We start from the raw sequence: 26,062 nt of genomic DNA on the forward strand, positions 1-26,062 counted from the left end.
CATCAGAAGATTAGTTTTTCCTTGAAAGTGCTTCATGACCCTAAATTTGAACAGCACAGTACCTTCTGACCTTTGGGTCCCACCACGCATATCTCTCCAGGCCGTCCCTAGATTGAAACAGAAAATGAGATTTATTAGCATACAATGCCTCTTCATACTTTATGGGGTCAATCCCTTTGTTAGAGAATTCTGAGCTTGGGGCCTTGTGAAGTGAGTCTGGGACCTTTTTCAACTTACCTGTGTGTGTTTAGCTCTTGGAAAGGATCCCTGAATGTAACCATATTTACCCAAAAGGAAGACAACTCCCACTAAAAAACATTATACACAAAAGGTTTTTTTTTTTTAAAAAAAATTATTACTTATATGTGAATGTAAGACGACCTCTTTTCTTCACAGCACACCCAGAAAAAAACCTGCCTTCCTTTTAGGTGAATACTGTAAAAGTTCACTTTCTGTAGTACATCTTTATTTTGAAATCTATGGAAATCTTGAAGATAGTAACAGATATCCTTCCTCAGGGCTTTTTTTTGTTAAAAAAAAAAGATCCCAGCAGGAACCCAAAAGGGCCTCAGGAGGCCACCACCACAACACAGCTCAGCCCCTGCAAGCCCAGTAAATGAGCTGGGCCCCAGGAGGCTGCCACCACAGTGCAGTCCTGTCGTGCCAGTGAGCCAGGCCTCAGGAAGCTGTGCCACTGCCTCCCAGGGCCTGCCTTCCTTTTTTTGAGCTGGAGCCCTAGCCAAGCCAGCTGGAGCAGTGCTCTGGCTGAAAAAAAGCTGTCCTTCCTAGACACGTCACTTCAACTTCACGAAATTTGGAAAAGCTCAACAATTGAAACTCACCATCTTGCACAATTCCATAACAGCAGATTCACTGTGGAACAATTTCCTGCTTGGATGTTCCCTAACAGTTAAAGACAACTAGGGCTTGCTTCACACATGCAATCATCAACTGTAGAGTGGCAGCATCAAGTACGTGGACATCAGCCATCACAGGCAGAACACCAAAAACAGATCTTCAGATTACTCTACAATGCCAGTTTGGTGTAGTGGTTAAGTGTGCGGACTCTTATCTGGGAGAACCGGGTTTGATTCCCCACTCCTCCACTTGCAGCTGCTGGAATGGCCTTGGGTCAGTCATAGCTCTGGCAGAGGTTGTCCTTGAAAGGGCAGCTGCTGCGAGAGTCCTTTCAGCCCCACCCACCTCACAAGGTGTCTGTTGTGGGGGAGGAAGGTAAAGGAGATTAAAAGCCTCCCCAGTCTCATTTACTGTGTGGACACTGCACATGGTACTGCAGCTATTCTGACAGTGACTGCAGAGGTGCTAGACAGCTGGAAGAGAGAGAGTTTCTTTTCCTTCCTGTCTTCCCTTCTTCTCTGGTGCACCAGAAACTGCTTCAGTTGTGTTCAAGGTGTCGAAATGGACCAGGAAAGCGGAGTCCCCAACATGACATCTGGGGCTCACCAGGAGGGGCCAGAAAATTAGAAGCAAGTTTAGAATCATTAGAAAGAAAAAGTTTTCCCCTGAGAGTTTTCCACTTCTGTTCATAGTTTGGCAGGCCCTTTCCACTTCAAGTATGAGGCATCCAGTAATCAAGTGCGGGGAAAACAAATGAATGGCATGTGTGAGGAGATCTGAAGGAATGAACAGAAAAGCAGGATGGGGAAAGAAAAAGCCTGCCTTGCTGAAAAGCAAACAAAAAGCCTTGCAAAGAATTCTCTGACTCACTGGGCTAGGAAAAAGAGGAGCCACACAGACCCACAGGAAAAAAAAACTTAATTACATGACTTACGTCACGCCCTGGGGATCCAGGTTTGCCTTGAATGCCAAAGTCTCCCTTGTCACCTTTCTGACCCTTTAGGGAAGAATGGTTAAAAGGACATTGTTAGTCACTGAACATGAGGCCAATTTTCTGACCAAACCACTCCCCAGGCATAGTAGTGAAAAAGTGGTTGACATTCTTGGGGCTTGGTTGCCTCCCAATTGTCAGCTGCATGGGGGTGACAGGCATAAGAACATAAGAGAAGCCAAGTTGGATCAGGCCAATGGCACATCTAATCCAACACTCTGTGTCACGCAGTGGCCAAAAAAACCCAGGTGCCATCAGGAGGTCCATCAGTGGGGCCAGGACACTAGAAGGCATCCCACTGTGCCCCCTCCAAGCACCAAGAATACAGAGCATCACTTTCCCATCAGAGAGTTCCAACAATATGCGGTGGCTAGTAGCCACTGATGAACCTCTACTCCATGTTTATCCTATCCCATCTTGAAGCTGTCTATGCTTGCAGCCGCCGCCACCTCCTGTATAAGGAGATATACTCTTTGGGGTGAAAAATACCTCTAACTAGTCCTAATTATATAGCTCCCAACCCCAGCTGAAATTAGCCAGCCCCCCCCCCCCCCCTTGCTAGGACTAGTGATACATTCACACTTTGAAATGGTTCCCGAGCTGCAGTTTTATTTTATTTAGTAAATAAAATAAATGTAAATGCACACACTCTCTTGTTACTCAGATGCTATGGGTGGGTCAGAGCAAAAGTAAAAACTCTACAATAGAATCATTTAAATCATTTAAAACAACAGCAACACAGGAAATCTCTGTAATAAAACAAGCCAGGGGCATAAAAATGGCAAAAACAACATTTGGCAGTCTGAAGTGATATTCATAAAATAATCTTCAGGCTAAAAGCAGACCATAAAAAACAGTTAAAAAGATAGAAATGTTTGTCCTGATGCATGAAAGGTAAAGGTTAAAGGACCAGGCATGCCTTGGCCAAGGGGAGAAGGTGTCCAATTCTGGTAATCCTCAAGAGACACTCAAGTCCTCTAGTTACTTTGTCAGTTTCTGTGAATCCCCCATATTCAATTTCCAGGAAGGAACTTCTTGCAGCAAAACCGCTTCTCAGGAGATGCCAGAAAAAAATATCCCTGTAGTCACATTCCTTTGGACCTGCACTTCCAGTGCCATCCTAAATAGAGTCCCCCCCTCCTCTGAATTTAGTGGGTTTAGAAAAGTGTAACTGATCAGGACTGCTTTGTTTGCCTCCAAAGCCAGTAACGTACCTTCTGTCCAACACTTCCCATCAATCCGGGCGGCCCCTGTTTCACAACACAATTTTTTGTCAATTAGTTATATAACTATACACAGCTCAACCTATCCTTAAGGGCTCAGGAATGGTTTCAGCAAATTCATTTATCTCTCTAACATATTTGTATCCCACCTGGCCAAAAAGCTCAGGGTGGTTCTCAGCAACTGTTGATGTGAAGACCTTTAATATATTGTTTAAACCATTGTAACAGAAAATATTCCCCATAATCACACCAAAAAAAGTTTATAAAGGGAAACATCTCCTTTTGTTTCCATAGTCTACATGATGACCAGTGCTCTTCATTACAACACAACAGGGTGAGAATCTGGCTGTTGGATTCTGGGATGCTGGCTCTTCTGGAGTAGGAGGACAGCTAGAAAAGAAGCCCAATTCTTGAATGAAACCAGAGGGGCTGATTCAGACATGGATAGAGTTGTCAGCTCTGGGTTGGGAAATTCCTGGAGATTTGGGGGGTGAAGTCTAGGGAGGATGGGGTTTGGGGAGAGACCTTAGCAGGGTATAATGCCATAGAGTCCACCAGAGCTTTTTTTTTGGTAGAAAAAGCCCAGCAGGAACTCATTTGCATATTATGCCACATCCCCTGACATCAAGCCAGCCAGAACTGCATTCCTGCTCAAAAAAAGCCCTAGAGTTCACCTTCCCAAGCAGCTATTTTCTTCAGAGGAACTGAACTCTGTTGTCTGACAATCAGTTGTAGTCGTAGGAGATTTCCAGGTTCCACCTGGAGGTTGGCAACTCTAGACATGGGGCAATCCTCAGGGATAAGTGAATTCTTCACAGTGTACCTGTACCTGGGGAGACCCCTCCAATATGAGAAGCTGTGAAGGTGTTAACCAGCACAATACACAAACAGAACAAGGCTTTAATTTTATCAGACAGGGAGCAATGAAGAAGAATCTGTGGGCTATGGCTTAGTGGTAGAGCATCTGCTTTGCATGCAGAAGGTCACTGATCCAATCCTTAATATCAGCTTTTACAAGGATCAGGTAGGGGGTGATGTGAAAGATCTGAGAAGCACTGTTTGGGGGGCTAGTAGGCCACAGCTGGCAACCCTTGGAATTGGAGTGGGGCAACCCCTGAAATTGTCCCAGCATGCCTACATTACTTTAGGTTAAAACCAGAAGAGACATAGGAGACACTCAAGCATTTCACAAAAATTTAAGAGCCCAAGGAGTTGGTGAGCAGTGAAAGGGATCAGAGGCAAGGCTTTTTTGGTAGAAAAAGTCCAGCAGGAACTCATTTGCATATTAGGCCACACCCCCTGACATCACCATTGTTTAATGTAGGACTTTTTTTGTAGAAAAAGGCCAGCAAGTATTCATTTGCATACTAGGCCACACCTCCTGATACTAAGCCAGCTGGAACTGTGCTCCTGTGCGTTCCTGCTCAAAAAAAGCCCTGATCGGAGGCATTAGTGAGAACCAGTCTGGTGTAGTGGTTAAGAGTGGTGGACTCTAATCTGGAGACCTGGATTTGATTCCCCACTCCTCCACATGAAGTCTGCTGGGTGACCTTCAGCCAGTCACAATTCTCTCTGAATTTTCTCAGCCCCACTTACCTCGCCAGGTGCCTGTTGTCGGGAGAAAAAGGGAAGGAGATTACAAGCCGCTTTGTGACTTCTTAGGGTAAGATAAAAGTGAGGAATCAAAACCATCTCTTCTCTTCTTGTTCTCATGGGAGGTCTGACATTCCTAATTGTTTGTTATAATTGCTTGTTAGAAGACTGACCTTCATAGATCAAGGTTCTGAAGCAACTTTATGAGTTCATGTGTGAATTCAAAAAGGAAATATTGCACTAAGAAATTTTGGGATGGTGGTGATGATGAAGAATGCTATGGTAGTAACTCACTCTACTGCCTGTTTGCTGCCGTTGGGGAAAGGAAGGCTGCCAGGAGGGTCTGTCTCCCATTGGCTGAGCAACTGACCCACAGGTGTAGGCTGATTGCTTAGGCTGGCAGCAGGCCTATTTTCTGCTGCACTGGGGCTCAAAAACAAGCACAAATGGGGTGTGTAGTGCCTTTGGAGGATGTGCCAATGTTCATGTCTGCTGACTTAGCTCCTGCCAATGAGAGACAGCTCTGAGGTTCCTGGTGAGGTTTGGAATTAGTGTGAACAATCATAGAGATAAAAATACTAGAGCGACAATGCATTTGGCTATTACCAAATGAAAACAACACCTGGAACAGCCTGTTTTGTTTTTGTTGTGAGTATCTGAAACAAACCAAAGCACTCCTGAATTTGTGACATACGCCCCAAATTTCAGCAACATTACAGGAAGAGCAAAAGGGTTAGGAGCATGAGTGGTGGGAGAGAGCACACCCAATTTGCATTGAGTGCCGATGCTGCCACTGCCCTTTAAACTTTAAAGTGTGGGGCTCAAGAATGTAGTGGTTAAAGTGTCAGATTAGGATCTGGGCTGCCTAGGTTCAAATCCCCACTCTGTCATGAAGCTTGCTTGGCCAGTTACTCTCTCTCTGAACCAAACCCTACCTCTTAGCATTGTGAGGATAAAATGGAGGGATGGGGAATTATATATGGGGGAGGCCTAGTGATTAGAGTGCCAGACTAGGCTCTGGGAGACTTTGGTAACAGTTCTGCACACTGCCATGGAAGCTTGCTGGGTGACCTCGGGTCAGCTGCACACTCAACCTAACATACCTCCAGGGGTTATTTCACAGAAAAAGAGGTGCTGAAGCTCATTAGCACAACTCATTTGTATAACTCATTTACATATGACACATACCCCTGACATCACCAGAAGGTGTATTAAATTATATCACCTCAGCATCTAACTTGAAATGCTTCTTGAATTATAATTGCTGTAATAAAACCTTACTCTCATCATACTTTTTAAATTACTTGCTTCTATGTGGCCACAGTGGCAGGATGAAGATTTCCATCTGTCTGCTTTATATGTTTTGGTTATTTCCCCATTTTTTATGGAGAAAAATATTAGAAAGTTTGTCAAATCTTAGAGTTCAGCAAAATTCTCACAGTGGGTTTGAACAATGGAGCCCAGAAGCAAGTATTTGGGGGTGGGGGTTAAGAAAGAAAGAGCACAATAAAATTTTAAGGTTCCAGAGCTCTGTTCCTGCGAGCTCCTGCCCAAAATGAGGTCTGCCTGCCTCACAGGGCTGTTGTTGTGAGGATAAAATGGAAGAGAGAAAAATGCAAGCAGCTTTGGGTCCCCACTGGCGAGAAAGGTGAAGTATAAATGGAGTTTAATGAAGAAGGAAGAAAGAAGAAGAAAGAAGAAAAGAGGAGGAGGAATTGTCAGTTGGATATTTGGTAGGTGGTGTTCTGCAATTTGAGATATAGCCAAGTTTTTGGGAATTGCAAATGTATTTTTGCAGGATTCTTGCTGTTACAAGCAACCCTGTCTTCTGGAGCTAAGCTGATGTTATTGTTGTTGCTGTTATTATTATTTGCTGCTGTGAGGAAAGGTGGGATAAAAATGTACTAACTACTACTGCTGCTGCTACTACTAAATAATTAGAACAGGAAAACTGGGACAGAGAATGGAAGAAGGAATAATGACTTCTGGTCACAGTCCTCCATGGCGAGGAAGGGTGAAGTTCTTATATTGCTTGGAATAACCAACCTGAACCTGCATCTCTAGGAAAATCTCTCTGCCTTTCCAGGCTCATTTCAAAGAGCCGAACAATCACTGCAGGAAGTGGCTGAGCAGACACAGACTTAGTGCCATGTGGAGCCCTGACTACAGGATGCTGTAACTAAATATTTACCGTTCTCAGCATAAACTTTGGCCTTGCCCAGCACACTGTCTCCATGGCCTTCATTCAAATAAGCTGCTTTAGAGGGAAGGGGGCAAAGTTCTACAAAATGTTGTTATACAGCAAACAGGGAAATGGTAAAGTGTGAAGCAGCCAGTCAGCAGAGACAACGGGAGGGCCACTGGGGGCACAGGAGGTCCCTCAACAGTCCCAGCTGCTTCTGCTGATAGCTGTCTGAGCTCAGGCCAAAGAAATGCACTGTAGACACTTCAACTGCTGCAGTTTACCTGGGGCAGTCTCAGTGTTCTAGCACCTGTCCCTGGCAAATTGCTAGTCCCCATTCACAAATTACACTGAATGCCTATGCAATCCATGTACTTGACTTCTCTTTATACACGCACTGAGTAAGTGTTACATTACATTCAGTGCTCATATAACTTGAATGATTTAAACCCCACATCTCTCCAGAAAATGGTCCCTCATTTCATTTGGAAAGCAAGCAAGTGCTGGCTCTTTCTTCCAAGCAGGTATGCAGCATGTACGTGTGATCACTGTAACATGTTAACAGGGATACTGTCTCTCTTTTTTGCCATCTCTGAAGGGAGATGCTTCTGATGTCTTCCAAAGATTGGGTCTTTTTTTTGTGCTTTGGATTTCAGCCTCCTCTCTTGACTCTATGGAGGGCAGTGGCCTCTTAAACACAAATAGGAGGGCAGTGGCCCCTTAAACACAGCCAAGAGCTTATTTCGGCAAAAGTTTTCATGAACAAGAGCCCACTTCATCAGATGTCTATAGTGGGTCCTCATTCAGTGTCCGACCAAGTGGGTTCTAGCCCCCGGACCTTCTAATGGAATGAAATCTTGTTAGTTTTAAAATGCCACTACACTCCTGTTTATTTGTGTTGCAATGGATTAATATGGCTTTTCTTCTCAGTTTATTATCAAGATGTTAACAGACTGAGGGGTTGGTGGTGAACGAATCTCAGTTTTTGGGCACACACATGTAAATGTGCATATAAACGCCAGGGAACAGCATCCCTTCCATCTTCCCTGCTGCAATAACCACCTGTCCAAATAGTAAACGCTGCTCATTATATTTGAGTTGGAGCTCTTCCATAATAAGTCATTCAGATCCAAAAGGGCCTATTTAACATGCTTTGCTTTTTTTTAAAAAAAATATTGAACTATCAGTTTACTAACACACCTTACTTCAGCAATCAGTGCAGAGTAAATAGATGTGTGTACAGGTGGAGTATAAAGAGGCTCAGCAGTGAGAAAACATGTATTACAAGTGTCCCTACTGTCACCTGTGAAATGCTGAAAGGTGTGGCACCAGGGAAACAGACAAGGAAACAAAGAGGGCTGACTTTTTGTTCCTGGGGGCTTCTGTCCTGAGATCTTCGGAGATAAAAGGCAGGTATTTTTAATTACCACTCCCCAGGGTTGAGAAACGAGCACTGTGGCTGAAATACGATGATTGTGGGATTGGAGGCATCCTTCCCTAAAACATTTGTTTTAATTAACTGTTTATTAATGTTCTTATTTATTCCTGTTATAGAGGAAAATATCTTCCCTCTGCAGCACCCAGAGAAGTTAGCTATGAAGGACAAGAGAAGAGAAACAGGAGAGAGCAACAGCTAAACTGGGATGTTAGACAATAAAAAATAAAGGAAAAAGAACATTTGTGCAGGTGGGTAAGCTGATAGCGTCAGGTAGCTGGAGGATTGTTCAAACAATAGACTCAGAGTGCCATAGTGTTCTGCAAAGCTTCCTGAATATGGCAACTGGGAGTGTTTTTATATTGTCCAGTGTTACCCTTCTATGTGACCTCCATACTCCAGCATAATTTTTGTGCCACGCACCTGATGCAGATGAAATCAGGGCTTCCAACCCTTTTGTGAGGAAAAACCCCCTTACAGAACATCGTAATTACCAGCTTGGTTGCCAGAGCACCTGGAGAAGTGACTCACACACGTCTGGCCAGAGAGTGTGGGTAAACCTATCCAGGGGCAAAAGGGACTTATGCAGTACTAGCAGCCATAATGCTACAAAGGCGCTCCAGACCAGTACAAAAGTGCCCACCAGGAGAACGGATGGTTTCCCATCGTTCTGTATGACGTACATCCCAGCCATGGAGCGGAAAAGACTGTGCCGCCAGGAGCTATCTAGGCAAATGGTTTTGAAGCGCTGACCATGGAATCCACCGTGGAGGGCTAACACCACACGCAGCCATCTTCCTACCAGGCTTACTCCATTCCAGCAAAGCGGACGGCTCACGTACACACCAGATGTCACCTGTGCCTGCAAGCAACCTATCCACCCCAGGAGTGGTTAATTGTCCAACCGCCACTTTCTTTGACGGAACTCAAGATGAAGACTAGTGCCAAGGAGAAGACAGAAGAAGAGGAAGACCATCTTCAGTCAGAGCCAAGTTCCTTTGTACAAACTGGGTGTTACGTAGGCCATGATTTGACTCTCTATTGTCACCCTTTTAGATAAGTCTAATAGTCCTAAGTATCTCCCCACCCAGTAATCTCCTCTATTCTTCTCCCCGTCATTTTGGAGCCTCCCCTTGGTCCATTTCAACCTGAAAGTTCACTCAGGTATCCAGGATCCAGGCCAGTCCATTGGTCAAGAGCAAGCACCCAATTAAGTGCCACCAATGAACTTTCTATTGGTTGTCTCAGTAGTCCAGCCTTTATGGTCACTGCGAAACCTCCCCTTTTTGTGAGGTCATGCACCAGCTGACCACCTTCCTCCTACCTCATACCTCCCATTCCCTAAGGGCTCAAGAGAGTCCTTATAATCTGTGGACTAGCTACCCACAGGTGTGCTTCTATCAGTATCCCAATTCCGCTGCATAGATCCATCCCCGATTCCTGATCAGTTTCGGGTCCCTCCTCCCACTTCCTCGCTCGTCACCATTGGAGCCTTTCTCGAAGACTGTGATAGGTAAATATCACCCTGTTTGCCTACCCATGTGTTCCCCTATCTCTCTATCTATGTTTCCTAGGACTGAATGTGTGATTTTATGAGTATTTTATCTTGTATGGAAGACTATATTTTTCTTAATAAATTTTAATGGTTTTACTTAATTAGAGCCCCTGATATTTTTAAGCATTACTTTTCTGGACGTGGAATCCTGTATACACAGGTAAAAGATCCTGAGTGAGCCAGGTGCCTACCTGACAATTCCCCAACCTCATTTTGAGGGCATTTTGGCTTACACTTTGTTTACTGAAAGTGTCACATGAAGCCAGATGACATTTAATGAGACCTTCCTGAGCTCTTTAGGAAAACAATCTGGGCTGTGTATGTCCACATGCATGTCTGAGACTTGCTGAGCACAATGGGCTGGTTTCCAAGGGGAGAAGAGCAGGGGGAAGGGCTAGAAAAGCAAAGAGAACGTACATGGCAGTGGCTCATGTTTGCATACCCAGGCTTACCTTTTCACCATGCTCTCCTTTTTCTCCCCTTGGTCCTTCAGCACACTTCACAAAAGAGAAGAAAAAAAGAGTTGGATTAGGTGAGCAAGAGAAGAGCAAGAAAGGCCAAGCAAGCACAGTCTCCTACCGACGAGGGGAAGCAGCTCACCTTTAGAGGAGCTTCAGGTGAGATCCTCACGCAGTCTGCACCCTGCAGGAGGAGGAGAACAAGCCTTAAGACAAAGGATCTGGGTTATGGCTCAGATGTTCTGTACCTACCATATAGCAACTGCCTTGTTCTCCACAGCATAACAGGGGAACTACAGAGGAGTGGCAAAGTCCACACAAGGTTTCAGTAGTGGTAGGCTTATCAAGTGCCAGCAGGTGATGCCCTGCCACCATATTCATATTTCCACATGACCAGCAGCAGAAAAAGGAGGAGGGAATCATGTGTGATCCAGAAGTGATGTTGCATTTGGGTTACACTGTAGAAATCCACCCACTCTTTAACCACAGAGATGTGAGGAGATTCCTAGAGCATTGCCTGGAAGTGATGTAACTTCCAGGTCATATGCAACCCTTCCCAGGCCTTGCCCCAGAAATCTCTCAGAGGCTATGGTTAGAGGCCTAGCAACCCTAGGTAGCAATTAAGAAAAGTACTCACCCGGTCACCTTTCTCTCCTTTGGGCCCATATGCCCCAGGAGGTCCACGCTCACCTTTTCCACCCTGTGCAAGAGAGATGAACTATCTTCATGCCAGTAGCAGCAGAATGCAGAAAAATACTCTTCACCAGGGCTTTTTTTTTGTAACAGGAACACCTTTGCATATTAGGCGACACACCCTTGATGTAGTTTACAGTAGGCCCTGTACTAACAGCCCTGTAAACTCTTGGAGGATTGGCTACATCAGGGATGTGGGGCCTAATCTGCAAAAAAGTTCCTGCTACAAAAAAAGCCCTGCTCTTGACCAAAGCAAAGACAGTCCCACATGTGGTGAAGCCAAACAAAGCGTTCTGCTGATATCACTTGTATGCACAAACATATCTTAACATATACTTCTACAGAAATCCTACAAATATGGACACTCTTCTCTATTTGTGTAATTTATTTATTTACTTCATTTATATATAAATATGGACATCATCCTAACTCATCCTCCACATTCGTACATCCAAGTAGGAAGAGAAACAGGAGAGAGCAACAGCTGAACTGGGATGTCGGACAATAAAAGATAAAGGAAAAGAACATTTGTGCAGGTGGGTAAACTGATCGCAGGAATTTGGGATTGAGGATTAGGGGTCAGGGTTACAGGTAGGAGAAAGATGGGTGATACAGACAGAATGGCAGAAGGATCCTCTTCTGCAATCTGTTGTCTGTGGAGAGGATGTTCAGCATCTGGTTACTGATCATCCAAAATCTTGGCTGCAGATCTCGAGTCTAAACATTACTAGCAGGTTTAAGCAGCGATTCTAACAAAAAGAAACTGGCCTTCCTTCACAGGCCTGCCAAATGACACACACCAACTGCCCCATCTTAAAATTATCAGATGCAGCCACGGATTTCACTACATGAGATATTATAGAAGTCAGACCAGAGTTCCCACAGCACTGCTGATGTCTGGAATCAATATGTCAATGCCTTACATCTAAGGAACATTCTGGATAATGTAACAAAAGTGTTTTTTATAGTGTAATTGGCTTCTTCTTTCTTTGACAACTGTAAGCCAAAGAAAGACTTAACAGAAATACAAAATAGAAGCAGCCATATTTGGCTCAGTTAGTGACTGCACGCCAGATAGGTAATTTGATGGGGAGTTGACTGCACAAGCTCAGGACAGTGGAGCCTAATTGGAAGTGGGGGTCAGGCAAGCAGTTGAGGTCAGAGTGTGTTTTATCCACTACAGAGATCTAAGACTTACCTTTAAGCCAGGAGAACCCAACGTGGCCTGAGGAAACAAAGATTAAAAAACAGCTATTTGATCAAGGCCTTAAGTACTCCTCTATACTCTGAAGTAAAATCGGGAACCAGAAAAGGCTGAGAACAGAGCATTCAGGCTGATGAAATGTTTACACTATAAGGGGCTGTGAAACTTTAGCCCAGGGAAAAAGAAGATTAAAAGGCGACATAACAGCCCTCAAACCTAACAGGATGCCATAAAGAAGATGGAGAGGAACTCTTTCCCACTTCTCTCCAGGGAAAGATAAAAAGGAAAGGGAGTTAAGTTGCCAGAAAGAAAATTTAGGAGTGCTATCAAGGAAAGAAAATGCCCTGACTGGAACTATAAAAGACGTTGCTGGGCAGTGGAATAACCGGCCAAAATATCATGAACCTGGCGGAAAAGATGGAAGGAACCCAACAGCTCCTGAGGGCCTGAGGCTGCAGCTGGGGTCCATGCAGGGGCTAATTCTTAGTGACAGGTAAGCTTCCCTTGTCGTCTCAGATCTCAGACAGGTCACCAGCTGCAAGCAGCATCCACAGAACACTTGAAGACAAGATCTCTTTTGCATCAGAAGTGACTCTAGTTTTTGTTTTCATAATCGTAATGGATCTAATAGGATATGCTTTCTTCCTCATTTGAATTATTCTTCAAAAAAAAATCAAAGGAGAGCACTAACATTTCTGACCAGTAATTCATTTTTTAAAACATCTTTTAATTAAAAAAAATTAAGTATGTTTCAGTACTTTTTAAAATTGCAAGAACTCCTATGTAATTCAAACTATTTCAAATTCTTGTGATATCATCAATTTAAATTATAAACAAGAAGCCATTTGTCAGAAGGCAAGGGCACTCATCCCAAACTGCAGTCGACAACTACAACCTGGGTAAATTAATACATTAACCCCCCCACACACACACTTTAAGTTGGGTTCTACTGCCACTAATTCTACATACCATTTATAGGAAATAAGAAATTAAGAAATAATCTGTGGAAATCCAATGAGCAGGCAATGGTTAATTTACAGTTCAATCCTATGATGGATTTAGAAGGAGAGTGTTAAAGCTGCACTCCTGCAGACCTAAGCTGTACTCACGACCTGAGTTCGATCCCAGTGAAAGCTGGTTCAGGTAGCCAGCTCAAGGTTGACTCGGCCTTCCATCCTTCCGAGGTTGGTAAAATGAGTACCCAGCTTGCTGGGGGAAAAGTGTAGATGACTGGGGAAGGCAATGGCAAACCACCCCGTAAAAAGTCTACTGTGAAAACGTTGTGAAAGCAATGGCACCCCAGAGTCAGAAACGACTGGTGCCTGCACAGGGGACCTTTCCATTTTTCCTAACTGTGCTTAGAATCGCACTGTTTGTCAGACAGGCCTAGGTGAGGAAGTCCCAGGTCATATTCATATTCGGCTTTCAAGTAGACCAGACCCAGGAATGGACTACAATGGGTGATGCAACCATTCAAAGTCTGGTTGATCCCAAAGGTGGAAATATATAGCATTTCTATAGCTTCCAGTGGTGGAGACAGCCACTCTCACATTTCAAGGTTTCATCAATTTTCAGTACCAGTGCTCATTCCTGGAATATGTATAGGAAGAGGGAAAGTGCTTCTGAGCACATGCAGAGTGTCCAATCACTTCTTAGTAACCAGTGGCAGGGAGGGATCAGTTCTCCTGGAGAAAATGGCAGGTTTTGAGGGAGGAGACGTCCTAGAGCATCTGCAGAAAATGGATGTTCTAGGATTTAGTTCCTCTATGGCATACCAAAGACTAGGTGAGAGTGATAATTGCCTATAAATGCAGTACAGATCAGAGGCTGGTGGAGGATCAAGAGAGGGATGGGACTGTTATTGGTTGGTGTCCCCTATGGGCCTTCGGAATGGATTTTTCTTCTTAACACTAAAAAAATCCTGAAGAGGATTTTAAGCGAGTTTTGTAGTTTGAGGGGAACATAATTGGATACCAGTCGTTATACCAGTACAAATATTAGGATCAAAGGGTTAGTATGATATAGGGAACACATGATTACAGATGACTGCCAGTGATGTAAGGTGGGAAAACAAGGAACAGGGGTGGGAAATCAAATTTAAAAAGGCATAAAGAGGCCTCACAGGAATGGGCAGAAGTTGGAAGAGCTGGCCTTTGACCTGGATATGCCATCCATCATAGGACAACGGAATCACATCCCTATTGAGATCCCTCTCTTTCCCAAGCTGTGCTCCCCTTAAACACCACCCACAGATCTCCAGGCATTTTCCAAGCTGGAGGTGTCAACCTGGGAACAGGCTTCTAGCTCCGCAATAGAATTAAGCATAGAATAAGTGTCAAGTCTGCTTTAACTCTGGTCAAGCCTGCACTCAATCTTTGGTTCAGGAGAGAAGCATCCTGGGTAAAAGCCATACTGTATGCCAATGCTGCTAGCCTGAACTCTCCTCACCCCCCTCCTTTCCTTTGTTATGTAGTTGTGCTTTGAAATGGGAATATGTGAAAGAGATTATAGAGCCTTCTCAGGCCGGGCATCGGAGGAGGAGACGCTCAAGGCCAAAGCAGGCCTGAGAACGAAATTGTAACATCAATGTGTGAATGTGCCCTGCATAGTACCCCTCCCTCAAGAATCCCTTTGAAGTGTACCTTATATGATTGCATTCTACTGTATGATCTTTAGTCTTTCAATCTCCTTGTAGTCGAGAACTATGATATCAATAAACTAGCTACTTTGTTATCAACAAAGCCTCGTTATTGAATCCACCGACTTGAAATTTTGAAAGACTCCCCTTCAAAGCTCAACCTTTCCGGCAACTTTAAAACCTGATGGCAGAAAAGATTCCAGACAACGGAGAGCTTCCCAACGAAGAGAGGGAGACCGAGACGCCGTGGCACATCCTTGACTCCAGGAGAACCGCGGCGTCCCCTCCCCAGTTCCAGTTGGTGATTACGCCCTAGCAGTACCAACTGCGGACCTCAACCACTACCATGGATGAGGCCCCGATCCGCTGGGAAGCAATCATGACCCGCCACACTCAGAGGGTCCGAATGGCCAAAACAGAGGCCACCAACCCGGGCACCATCGAGCCAGGGGAAGTGGACAGCATCATCGTCGTCCAAATGCCAGGGGACGACAGCGAGGGTGCTGAGTGCATAGAAGCTGGCGGAGGGGATCCAGGGCCGAAAGACATGCATGACGAGGACTACCAGATGTTCCGTTCGATGGTGCGCCGGGAGGTCGACAGATCGATGCAGAGTCTGAAAGACGAGATGCAGACCCTAACAGCCCAATTGGGGAGAGTGCTGAAGGTGACCGGGTCCCGGAGACCACCACCGGTCCAACCGATGACCCGAGGCCACCCGAGCCAACCGGCACAGGCGGCAGCCCCTGCAAGAGGCGCGGCTCCCACAATCCCTCCAGCCCCGGCGCGATGGGGACCCGGAGGAGGTGAACTACTTTGCCATCCAAGCGAACAGCTACATGTACTACTGGGGGAACTCCTTCCCCAACGAGTTCAGCAGGGTGGACTACCTGGGTTCGAAGTTAAGGGGGGCAGCCAAACGATGGTACGTGAGCCTGTGTGAGGCGATGAGCCCTGACCTGGACTATGTGCACACCTTCCTGCAGGCTCTGCTGACCCAGTATGAAGACCCCCTTCAGGAGGCCCGCACGCTGGCGGCCCTCCGCAACATGCAACAGGGGGCCCAATCCATCCGCGAGTACGTGGCCGAGTTCTGGGCAAATGCGGCCAAGGTCCGGGGCTGGAGCGAGTTGATGAAGATTGAGCACTTCACCACGGGGCTCAACGCTAGCATCCTGGACAGGGCGCTCACCCAGGCCCGTCCAGATACCCTGGTGGGTTGGATCCAGCTGGCAGGGGAGGAAGAGACCAACCTGATGCGGGTGGCGATGCAGCGCCAACACCAGTCAGGCAAAAGCCAGCCTAAAGCCGCTGGCTCCAGGGAAAGACGAGACCCAGAAGACCAAGAGGCCAGCGGCGGCGGTGCCGGTGGGGCCCCGCTGATGCTTCATGTGCGGGGACCCGGGCCACCTCGCCTCTAATTGCTCCCAACCCCCGGCTGCTCGAGACCCCAGGCAGTTCCCAAACCAAGCACCCCGGGGCCCAAGAAGACGACCGGCCGCCCTAAGGATGCGGCAAAGAGCAGCGCGGTGGTGACCAAGGAGCTGCTGGATGAGGAGGTGCTGCTGTCAGCGGAACTAGCTGACCTCGCCTGGGCGGAAGAGCCGGCGGGAAACAAGACCGGCCTGCTCTGAACGATGCCAACCAGCAGGTCGAGCGGGAAGAGGCACCACTGACGGTGAGAGTAATGGGACATTTATATTTTGTAACTGTGAAGTTGCTGAACCCCAAACTGAAAAGGTTCCTGCAGATACGGGCCCTAGTGGACTCAGGGTGCAACCGAGAATTAATTTCCCCCAAAGTAGTGTAGGCACTGGGGCTCGAGAGCTCACAGCTACCGCACCCGATGCTGTTTGAGCAAATGGACGGGTCCGTGATGTGCGGGGAGCCGTGTACGTTAGCAACTCAGCCCTGCCCCATGGGGATCGAGGAACATTGGAATCATGAAATTTTTGTCATTGCTCCCTTGTGCTTCTACCCTGTAGTATTGGGGGTGGGCTGGCTGGAAAAGCATGAGCCCAGCATCCGGTGGAGGGCCCAAACCATTCGGTTCTTGGACCCTCTATGCAAAAGCCACCTATGGGACATGGCGTGGGGGCTGCGCGCTCCCGTGGCCAAAGAGAGGGCGTGCATTTCGGTGGAGGAGGCACACCCCATCCCGAGCGTATACCACGATCTGATGGGGGTTTTTCGTGAGCAGGAAGCTAACCAACTGCCCCCCATCGGAGCACAGACTGCGCCATAGAACTGATCCCGGGAGAGAACTTGCCAAAACCCAAACTCTACCTGATGGGGTGGGCAGAGAAAAAGGAACTGCGCAAGTTTTTAGACCAGAATCTAGAACGGGGGTTCATTAGACCAGCTACGGCCCCCTACACCGCCCCAATGCTTTTCTGAAAGAAGAAGGACGGCTCACTTAGACTTTGCACGGATTTTCGCGGAATAAATGCGATTTCTATGTCTAACGCCTACCCCATCCCCCTCATCCGGGACCTGCTGAACACAGTTTCTGGCAGGAAGATTAGCACTAAATTGGACTTGAGAGACGCGTAATTCCGAGTGCGCATTAAGGAGGGGGATGAGTGGAAAACGGCGTTCAACACCCCGATGGGACAGTTTGAATACTTGGTCATGCCTTTTGGGTTGCAAGGGGCACTCGGAGTGTTCATGAACTTTATAAACAATGTGCTTAGAAAGTTTTTGTATAAGGGGGTGGTGGTGTACCTGGATGACATCATTATTTACTCCCAGGACGAGCAGTCCCATATTAAGTTGGTGAGGGAAGTGCTCAGCACTCTGCTGGAACACCAACTGTATGCTAAACTGTCCAAATGCGAGTTTCACCGGACTGAATTAGATTACCTGGGGTTACGGGTGTCGGGGCAGGGGCTGGCAATGGACCCAGCCAAGGTACAAGCGGTGCTATAGTGAGCCCCCCGAGGACACGTAGACAGCGCCAATCCTTCCTCGGGTTTGCAAATTTCTACAGGGCATTCATAGATGGGTTCGCTCCAATCGCCCTGCCCCTGACCGAGCTCCTAAAGACCAAAGGGAAGGGGCCGGAGGCCAAAAGGCCGGGCGCCCAGTTACACTGGACACCTAAGTGCCAGGAAGCCTTTGACCACCTGAAGCGTTTGTTCACTAGCGAACCGGTCTTGGACCACCCCGACGAACAACGGGCCTTTGTGGTGCAATGCGACGCCTCCGACGTGGCCGTAGGAGCCATTCTCATTCAGAAAGATAGGGAGGGGAAATTGTGACCCTGCGCCTACATCTCCCGAAAATTCTCGGGGGAACAAAGAAACTGGTCAGTGTGGGATAAAGAAGCTTTTATGGTCATGTTTGCCCTGAAAACCTTGAGGTCTTGGCTCGAGGGAGCTAAGCTGCCGTTCGAAATTTGGACGGACCACAAAAACCTCGAAACCCTGATGGGAAAAAGAAAACTGAACGAAAAACAAATTCGGTGGGCGGGCTTCTTTTCCAAATTCGATTTTACCCTGAGGCACATCCCGGGGACCAGGAATTTTCTGGCCGATGCTCTTTCTTGGCTCCCGCAACACGAGAGCCAGAGGGAAGAGGTGGTAGACTGTTTAATTCCGCCGTCCCAAGTGGAGGCCATGGTCACCACCCGATCGCAGAAGAGGAGGGAGCTGGAAGGGATTAGCCGCAAACGGATTGCCCTGGAAACGGAGAGGGAAGGGGGAATCCAGCCAGAGGGAGTGCTGAAGGGGAAGGACGGACTCTGGTACAAGGGGGGAAAGCTCTACATCCCTGAGGGGCTGCGAAGGGAGATCCTGCAGCTCTGCCACTCGTCCAAGCCAGCCGGGCACTGTGGTTACGTGAAAACCCTACACCTAGTCAAGTGGCAATTCTGGTGGCTGTCCCTAAGGAAGGACGTGTCGGAATTCATGACTAACTGCCCAGTGTGTGTCATGGCCAAGCGAAGGTGGGGGGAAGCCTCCGGGACTCCTGCACCCGATAGAAACGGCCCAACGGTAGTGTCCATGGACTTCATAGTGGAACTACCCCCTTCCTGAGGGAAAACAGTAATATTAGTGGTGGTCGACACGTTCTCAAAGCAAGCCCACTTCATCCCGTGTGCCCAACTACCCACGGCCAAGAAATTAGCGGCCCTGTTCTTTGATGACGTGGTAAAACTACACTCACTCCCTGACAAGGTCATTAGCGACCGCAGGCCGCAGTTCGTTGCCACCTTCTGGTGGGAGTTCTGCAAGCTGGTGGGGATGGGTTTGAGCTCAGCCTACCACCCCCAGATGGACGGAGAGGGTGAACGGGGTGCTGGAGCAATACTTAAGATGTTTCATTAATCAGCGCCAGTCCGACTGGGCTGACCTCCTCCCCTTTGCTGAATATGGTTACAACAATAGTGTACATAGCTCCACCAAGGCCTCCCCTTTCTCTACTGTGTTTGGGTATGAAGGGAAGCCCATCCCCTTACTGCCGGGAGGGGAAGGCCAGGGGACCCCCTCAGCGTTTGAACAATGGTGGCAGGGGCCGAGCCAGAGCTGGCCGGCCATCCAGGAGAACCTGGAGGCTTCAAAGGAGACTTATAAAAAATACTATGACAAGTCCCATGCCCCCGCTTGGGATTTCAAAGTCGGGGACTCTGTGTTTCTGTCAACCAAGAACCTACCTCTCTCACAACCTTCCAGGAAATTGGCCTATAAATTCCTGGGGCCCTTCAGAATCAATAGGGTTATTAATCCAGTGACCGTAGAGTTGGACCTGCCACCTGCCCTTGGTAAAATACACCCTGTATTTCATTGCAGCCTGCTCCGTAGAGAACCCGGTTCTTTGAGTTGGCATCCTCAGTCACCAGGATCCCTCCCAACTCAGAGAGAGAAACAAAGCCTTTCAAGCCAAGAAATCCGGGACTCTAAGACCAACCAGCCTCTTCCACTGCCTCAGGCTGTGGAGGGGGCTTAGGGGGGGCAGTATGTCAAGTCTGCTTTAACTCTGGTCAAGCCTGCACTCAATCTTTGGTTCAGGAGAGAAGCATCCTGGGTAAAAGCCATACTGTATGCCAATGCTGCTAGCCTGAACTCTCCTCACCCCCCTCCTTTCCTTTGTTATGTAGTTGTGCTTTGAAATGGGAATATGTGAAAGAGATTATAGAGCCTTCTCAGGTCGGGCATCGGAGGAGGAGACGCTCAAGGCCAAAGCAGGCCTGAAAACGAAATTGTAACATCAATGTGTGAATGTGCCCTGCATAGTACCCCTCCCTCAAGAATCCCTTTGAAGTGTACCTTATATGATTGCATTCTACTGTATGATCTTTAGTCTTTCAATCTCCTTGTAGTCGAGAACTATGATATCAATGAACTAGCTACTTTGTTATCAACAAAGCCTTGTTATTGAATCCATCGACTTGACAATAAGGGCCTCCACACACTGATGCTCTAGGAATTTCACCAATTGGTAAAGACCATTGTTGTCTATGCAGACTAATGATACTATTACAAGTGTTCATACCTGCCTTATTGGAGCCTGTAGGACCAAGCTTGGGGACGCAGGAAAAATGGGCAGTAGAATCCAAATCTCTACTGCTCTGCTCCAATCACGGTCTCCCTGCTGGTTTGAATGATCCAGTGGCATCCTAGCACGGGAACCTTGAACTGTATGTAGTTGGCCTCGTTGGCCCAGTTAGCCAGGCTTCTAGTTTACTTGTTACTGTGTTGTAACTAATAAACAGAGCTGTGATCACTGCTACCTCATCTCTTCCATGCATTGAACCCACTATATTATAACCATAGTGGCTTAGTAGGGTGATGGTGGGTAAATGGTGGGAATTTTTTTTGCTGCAGCATTGCCCCCCATGTTTTTACCCCTGGGAATTCTTTTAACAAGGGGTAGTTATTAACACCAGAGTCTTAGGTGGAGCTTCCTTTTCCAGAGACTTTCCAGAGCATTCCGTAGAAATGTTGAAAAAAATTAGCATTGAGAAGTCCTGTCATAGATAAGCAACATAACTGAGCAGGTGTGATCTGGAAGGTTTTATGGAGTCATGCTGTGAGTGTCATATAACCAACTCTAGTCTATTGGTATTATGCACCCTCCTGGCTTGTCTTATGTAGTGCCCACCATATTGGCCAGAGGAAGGCACCTAACTGGAAAGGGAGGAGTTGGGGGCCATGAACGTTGATCTGGAAGTGTCACTGCAGGATGCTGAATCATATCCCTTGCTCAGGGCTTTTTTGGTAGAAAAAGCCCAGCAGGAATCATTTGCATATTAGGCCACACCCCCTGATGTCACCATTGTTTCACACAGGGCTTTTTTTTTTAGAAAATGTCCAGCAGAATTCATTTGTGAACTAGGCCACACCCCCTGACACCAAGCCAGTCGGAACCGCCTTACTGTGCGTTCCTGCTCAAAAAAAGCACTGGCCCTGCTGAAGCTTCCTCAAGCTTCCTCCCTACTCTGCTCTTCCAAGGCACTGCCCGCAAATCTCCAGGAACTTCCCAAGCTGGTGTTGGCAGCCCTAGTCTGGACCCAGGTTGAAACTCCAGCAAGCAACCCTTTCGTTCAGAACCTGTGCATGTGTTCAACTGATGAAAAAACCATTATTGGAAGTCCTGAAGGACTGGGGCACTTCAGACCAAAGTGAAATATTACATCCGTTTGGGCTTCTAGAAATTATTGGGAGAGTGTTGCCATGCCAGATTTTGAGGCTGTTGCCTCAAGATTGAGTTTGGGGATGATTGGACCTCACTTTCAGGTGGTAGCCTATTAATTTCCCCTGATCTTTATGACAAAAGACCACAGAGACATGAGGAAATCCCCAGAATGTCATGACGGAATCAATTTTCTGGCCATTTTTCCTCCTGTGTGTCAGTTTCTCAAGGCAGGCAGGAAATCAGCATGCCTGTCCAGCCTGCTTTTAATACTGTGGCTTAGCCACAGAAAACAAGTAAAAAATGGCTGCCTGCATGGATGTGCAGAGTTCATTCCCTTGTTCACAGAAAAGTAATTGGTAGAAACAATCAAAATAATAAAAAATGGCTGCCTGTGTGCATGTGCAGAGTTCATTCCCTTGTTCACAGAAAAGTAATTGGTAAAAAATGACAGAACTGATTTGTGTAACTAGTAAAAAAAATGCAAAGTATAAACACACTGCTGCTCAGATATGTAGAACTAGTAGGCTTCCCAAACCTCCCGCTCTGGCGGGAGACTTCTGGGTTCCCAGCTTTATCTCCCGCTCTCCAAAAATTGGGAAGTGGGGGGTGGGGGGAGAGGGGGGGAGAACATACCTGTAGGCTTCATGCTGTTAGCTCCTGAGCAGTTTGTAAAATGCCTGCTCCTTTAACGCTGGGCAGGAAGGAGGAAACAGGAAGGGCTTCGCTTCGGAGAACGGCCCCTCCCTTTCTTTGCTTTAGTTTTCACAGCAGGCAGAGGGAAGAAGACCCGGTAAGTATTTGTGTGTGTGAGAGAGGGAGGGGGCAGGGAGGGGGATTCCCTGGTATGGAGGCCCTTCCCCCCCTTTAGAAAGCGTGGGGGGGAGGGAAATGTCTACTAGGCACTCTATTATTCCCTATGGAGAACAATTCCCATAGGGAATAATAGGGAATTGATCCATGGGTATTGGGGGCTCTGGGGGGGCAATTTTTTGAGGTAGAGGCACCAGATTTTTAGTATAGCATCTAGTGCCTCTCCCCAAAATACCCCCCAAGTTTCAAAACGATTGGACCAGAGAGTCCAATTATATGAGCCCCAAAAGACAGTGCCCCTATCCTTAATTATTTCCTATGGAAGAAAGGCATTTAAAAAGGTGAGCTGTCCCTTTAAATGTGATGGCCAGAACTCCCTTGGAGTTCAATTATGCTGGTCACATCCTTGTTCCTGGCTCCACCCCCAATGTCTCCTGGGCCCACCCCCAAAGTCTCCTGGCTCCGCCCCCAAAGTCCCCAGATTTTTCTTTAATTGGACTTGGCAACCCTAAGAACTAGCCTACAGGAAATCAGAGTTTGGGATGCTGGCTGTCTTCTTGATTTGTTGGCTAGATTTTCACCACATGGCTCATGAAGCTGAATGCAGCTTGCAAGCCATGCAGGGCAGTTCTCCGGGGTCTTGAAAAACCTCCAGTTTAGCTTCTGACTTGGAAATGGGAAAACAGGGAATGTCAAGTCCTTGCCAGAGGTGTGTAATTGGAGGGCTGTGTTTGATTCAGAGAGTCATTGACTGTGCAGGCCTCTCAACCTTGCTATCTGAGTCCATATCAAGATACAGGGATCATACTCTAAGCCCTAAGGGAGACAGCCACTGTTATATGATTCTTATTTTAAAAGGGGGGAGGGAACCTCAGGTTCTACCCTTAATGGAATGCAAGACACTGAATTGACCAAGAAGCCATGGGCAACATCCCCCCGCCCCCATACACACGGCTGTGAACAAATTATCCCAGATTTTATGCACCAGCTGCTTTGCCCTCAGTTCAAGTTGAGGGCTCAAGCAGAAGAGCCCACCGCTGAATGCTAAAAAAGAAGGCCTGCAGATAACAATCTGTGACTTTCCTCCCAAATGCCAGTTCTTCCACAGACTCCTGTGCAAATGCTTGGCAGCTCCAGTGTTCAGCCTTGCTGAGCAGCCACTGGGTAAACAAGAAAGGGGAAAATAGCAGAGGAGCAGCTAGGACACAGGCCTCTCCCTGCCCCATTCCAGCTCGTCACCTCCTCCTTTCACCCACGTGCCAAAGGTTGCTATAGGAACCCTTGCTGACATCTGGAAGCCATCAGATATTTCTTCAGTGAGCCAGATGTTCCACTGGATGCATGCCAGAAGTGATAGGAGAAACTGGGGGATTGGGAGGGGGGATAAAGGGGCAGCTGCTTATAGAAAGCAAAAAGGAAGGGGGAAATGGTGGGAAATCCAGCTGGCTACTGCAGGTAAAGGGACCTGCAGAGGAGAGGAAGGAGGGAAATGTAGACTCCAGGGGAGGGACCCATAGCTGAGATGAATGTATGAATCAATGGCCCCTGTTGTGGTAATAGTTCTACAGCTGCTGGAAAGTCCTTTGAGTCAGCATAGCAGAGCTGCCAAAGGGGGGGAGATCTAAAGACACAGCCCTGTACCATTAGAGGCCCTGTGTGTGTTGGGATTTAGTCAGGTGATCTAGACATCACTCATGGCTGGGAGTTTGAATTTGCTTCTCTCATTTGGAGCACTGAGCATTGTCTGTAGTGGGAACTGAAGGAGCCCCAACTGGAAAATGGTCATGGCAGTGTACCAGATGTGGTAGGTGTGGGACAGTGTTTCCAAGTGGACCCATAGCATTCAGCCAACTCTGACATCAACATTTGTTTTGTCTCTCCAAAAATAGAGATGTGTCTTGCTTCAGAATGGATACCCGGTCAGGTTGCCACTGTTTTTGTAGGCCTTGCTCTTGTGACTTAAACAACAGCCCAACAACAAAAATATCAACAGGTGAACCTTTTCCTGTCAGGGTGATGAAATGATGGGTGTTACTTTACCTGGGTTATTTCTGCATATCAAGCTGTTAAAAACACAGCAGTCCTGCCCAAAAACAAACAAAAAAGCTGGCAACCCCAGAATTCCTTCAGCTGTTTGTAAACACAGGAACTTGCTATGGTTCCCTGTGGTGTGTAAAAGGTGCTTTGCACATGTTGAAAGCCTCTCTAAACTCTGTCACTCCTTCTCATGTTTCTAGTCTCTGTTCTAGTATTGAAAACAGGTTCCAGTCCTGATCTCTTGGCTGCTGTCAAAATGGATACTGGTCCTAAGACAGAACTATTCCACTTGACTTTTCTTCCTTAGTTTGTTATTGTTCTCAACCCACACAGGGGCAATTTTGGATCACATTCCTGCCTGCATGACTTAACAGAGCTTTTAATTAGACTACAAATGAACTGGTGATGGATCCCACCTGTAATACCACATAACCAAGTCCCAAAGTATCAGCGAGGGAATGTCTACCTGTAGGTGTAGTTCCTGGCAGCGAGAGATGGAGATGGAAGGCAAGGGTATTAAGAAGGATCTCGATTGCTTTCTGAAGCTGTAAGGTACACCAGTTGCCCTCTTGAGCTAACATTCAAGAAATGCACTGGCCCATATTGCCCAAAGCCCATTAATTAAATATAATTAAAATCAGCACCTGGACTTACATTTGCATGTTGCAACCCCTGGGGACATGGGGGACACTGCAAAAGAAGGAGATAATTATAAAACCACAAAGGGACATTTCTTCCAGTTCAGGCTACAAGATGAATTCAGATAGTTAGTTTGTATGTTTCAAGTCACAGCCAACTTGTAGCAATCCCAGCAAGGGGCTTTTAAAGGAAGTGAAGAGGTGGTCTACCATTGCCTTCCTCTGCAGTCTTGCTTGATGGAATCCCATCCAAATACTAAACCTGTTTGGCTTCCAAGACAGGATTGGACTATACCAGGGGTGGCCAAACTGTAGCTCAGGAACCACATGAGGCTCTTTCACACATATTGTGCAGCTCTGGGAGATCTAGGAGGAACTTAATGCTTAGCATTGAGATTTCAGTCAGCCTCTAAGTGCTGGCCCATAAGTAGGTGACTATTTCTGTCATGTGTGAAACGTGGAAGAAGGTGGAAATAGGCAGGCTTGCAAGCTCTTCTCCTCCACCACAGAGGTTGCCCAGAGACCCAGAGTGGGGAAAGAGAGCACAAGAGCCGAGGAAGCCACTGGAAGGAGGGGCAGAATTCAACAGGGCAGCACAAGGTCCCGCCTTATTTTTATTTATTTATTTTATTTCTGTTAATTTGTATCCTGCTCCTTCTGTGAATGGCTCTTGTAGGAGCTGTATTTACTAACCTTGGTTTCAAGGCAAAGAGAGATGCATAATGATGCAAAGGGTGTTCAATGATTTATATGGTCCATGTGTGTTTCCTTCTCCCCCTGGTGCCAAAAATTAATTCCCTAACCTTTTCCTATGTTGGTTTTATGGGGACTGTTATTCCCAGCTTTTCTTTTTTAAACAGTCTCCTTCTAGCATGGCCATTTTGTAAAGTGCATTAAGACGTATTTTATCTTTCTGTTCAAAGAAAGTATTAAGAGTCTGAATAAAGACACGTGTGTAATATTTGTTCATGTCTTGTGGTTCTCAAACATCTAACATTTATTTTATGTGGCTCTTGTGTTAAGCAAATTTGGTCACCCCTGGGCTATACCATGCTGCCTTCCCTTATAATGGTTAGATTAATCGATTAAAATCTTTTGACTAATGGAAAAG

General features: G+C 46.8%; 1 protein-coding gene across 1 annotated transcript in view; it reads right to left on the reverse strand.

The window, feature by feature from the left end:
• COL16A1 (collagen type XVI alpha 1 chain) overlaps positions 1 to 26,062 on the reverse strand; it is a 259,550-nt gene that overhangs the window by 132,496 nt on the left and 100,992 nt on the right. The window contains exons 10-17 of the mRNA XM_060258217.1: positions 24,968 to 25,003; positions 12,187 to 12,213; positions 10,933 to 10,995; positions 10,438 to 10,479; positions 10,290 to 10,334; positions 3,064 to 3,099; positions 1,793 to 1,855; positions 63 to 107 (exon numbers count right to left, since the gene is read on the reverse strand). Of these exons, the coding sequence (XP_060114200.1) occupies positions 63 to 107; positions 1,793 to 1,855; positions 3,064 to 3,099; positions 10,290 to 10,334; positions 10,438 to 10,479; positions 10,933 to 10,995; positions 12,187 to 12,213; positions 24,968 to 25,003 (357 nt within the window). The remainder of the gene's footprint in view (positions 1 to 62; positions 108 to 1,792; positions 1,856 to 3,063; positions 3,100 to 10,289; positions 10,335 to 10,437; positions 10,480 to 10,932; positions 10,996 to 12,186; positions 12,214 to 24,967; positions 25,004 to 26,062) is intronic.

The sequence above is a fragment of the Heteronotia binoei genome, chromosome 17, assembly GCF_032191835.1.
Source record: "Heteronotia binoei isolate CCM8104 ecotype False Entrance Well chromosome 17, APGP_CSIRO_Hbin_v1, whole genome shotgun sequence".
Classification (NCBI taxonomy): Eukaryota; Metazoa; Chordata; class Lepidosauria; order Squamata; family Gekkonidae; genus Heteronotia; species Heteronotia binoei.